This window comes from Myotis davidii, unplaced genomic scaffold (genome assembly GCF_000327345.1).
Source record: "Myotis davidii unplaced genomic scaffold, ASM32734v1 scaffold106, whole genome shotgun sequence".
Taxonomy (NCBI): Eukaryota; Metazoa; Chordata; class Mammalia; order Chiroptera; family Vespertilionidae; genus Myotis; species Myotis davidii.
In genome coordinates, this window is record NW_006297290.1 from 456,935 (window position 1) to 458,497 (window position 1,563).

At 35.4% G+C, this 1,563-nt stretch overlaps 1 protein-coding gene across 1 annotated transcript in view; it reads left to right on the forward strand.

Annotated features, from left to right (window-relative positions):
• The window catches only part of ODAM (odontogenic, ameloblast asssociated), an 8,169-nt gene that overhangs the window by 3,814 nt on the left and 2,792 nt on the right, over positions 1-1,563 (forward strand). The window contains exon 6 of the mRNA XM_006773103.2: positions 1,088-1,192. Within this exon, the coding sequence (XP_006773166.1) occupies positions 1,088-1,192 (105 nt within the window). The remainder of the gene's footprint in view (positions 1-1,087; positions 1,193-1,563) is intronic.

Here is a 1,563-nt window from a genome sequence, read left to right on the forward strand (position 1 = left end):
TAGCAACTCAATGCAAAAAATCTGCCGAGAGACAGCTGGTATCTCAAAAAACTTGTTAGTCAGGACACTCGTAAGTCAAGGCCCCACAGTATCAACAGTACAATGATTGAAATTTCTTTTGAGAGCCAGATTTTCTCAACTTAAACTGTATAGGTAGGTACATTGTTATTAACTTAATTAGGGTACTCCTAAGGCTTAGGAAGAGCCACACTCAAGGGGCCAAAGAGCCGCATGTGGCTCGCGAGCCGCAGTTTGCCGACCACGAAGACCCTTCCCATACCTAATGGATCAAAACCTCATGAGTAGATCCCAAATACGATTAATTATTAAAATGCTCAACAGGTGATGTTGATTTTAGACAGGATTAAGAAACATTGCACAAAATAAATTTTTCAAGCCACAGTTGTTGTTTTGTTACCTCTTATGTATGATCTAGTCTTATTTCAATAAATAAGGAAACAAAACATCATATAAAACTTTATGTATGTACCATGATTCCCATTTTTAATAAACATATGCATGTATAGACACACAGGCATAAGTGGAAGCCAAAACTTGATTATGTGGATGGTGAAGTTACAGATGATTTTATTTGTTCCTTGTCTCTGGATTCTCAAAACATTCTAAAATGCATATAGATTATTTTAATTGAACTGTCAATTATTAAGGGCTATATATTCCTGATATTATATTCATTATGGTAAAACGCTAGCACCATGTTCTGCAGAACGATGACTCTCCCAAAAAATAAGGGAAGAGCTATATAGGCTATCCTCTTCTTAGATATTTGCAAAGTAATTTGTGCATAAAGTATAAAATTTGTACATAAAGTCCAAGGTGTGCTTTTACAAAAGCCTATTATTTAATTGAACACAATCCGTCCTAAATGTGTTTGACCAAATAACCTTGGAACAAAGTCCAATCCAGTATCACGTGCAATACAAGTTGTTCCTAAAGTTTAGGAAGAAATGCTTTTGTGTCCTTTTTTTATAAAACTGCTAAATATGAGTAAGTTTTAAAATAATATTGACAGTAGAAGAATTTTTTTTAAAAAGGACTATGCTGATTCATTTCTGTTTACAAATAGATGCTTCAATACTATCCGGTTTACATGCTGCTTCCCTGGGAACAACCTCAGCAAACAGTCCCAGAGTTACCTCCACAAACAGGACAGCAGCAATTTGAGGAGCAGGTACTGCAACTGTTTGATTTCAAGCTAACTAGTTCTAGTTCCATCCGAGAAAGGAGAAGATCAGGCAACTTTTAAGAGGAAAGAATAGCTAAGTACATTTAGTGAAAAAAAATTCAATAGCTTGAACTATGGTGATCATAAAAGAATTTGGTGTTTTTTCCTAAAGTACCACTAATTTGGAAATGTTCTAAGGCTGAACTTTAAAATCATGAGATCAGTGAGTGGATTTAATAAAATCAGAGGGCAAAAACTAAATCATCTTGGAAAATGAAGTTTTCTAAAACCAGGTCTCAGGGTGTATGGGGAAGGCAACCAATCGATGTGTCTCTCTCACATCAATGTTTCTCTCTCTCTCTCTCTCTCTCTCTCTC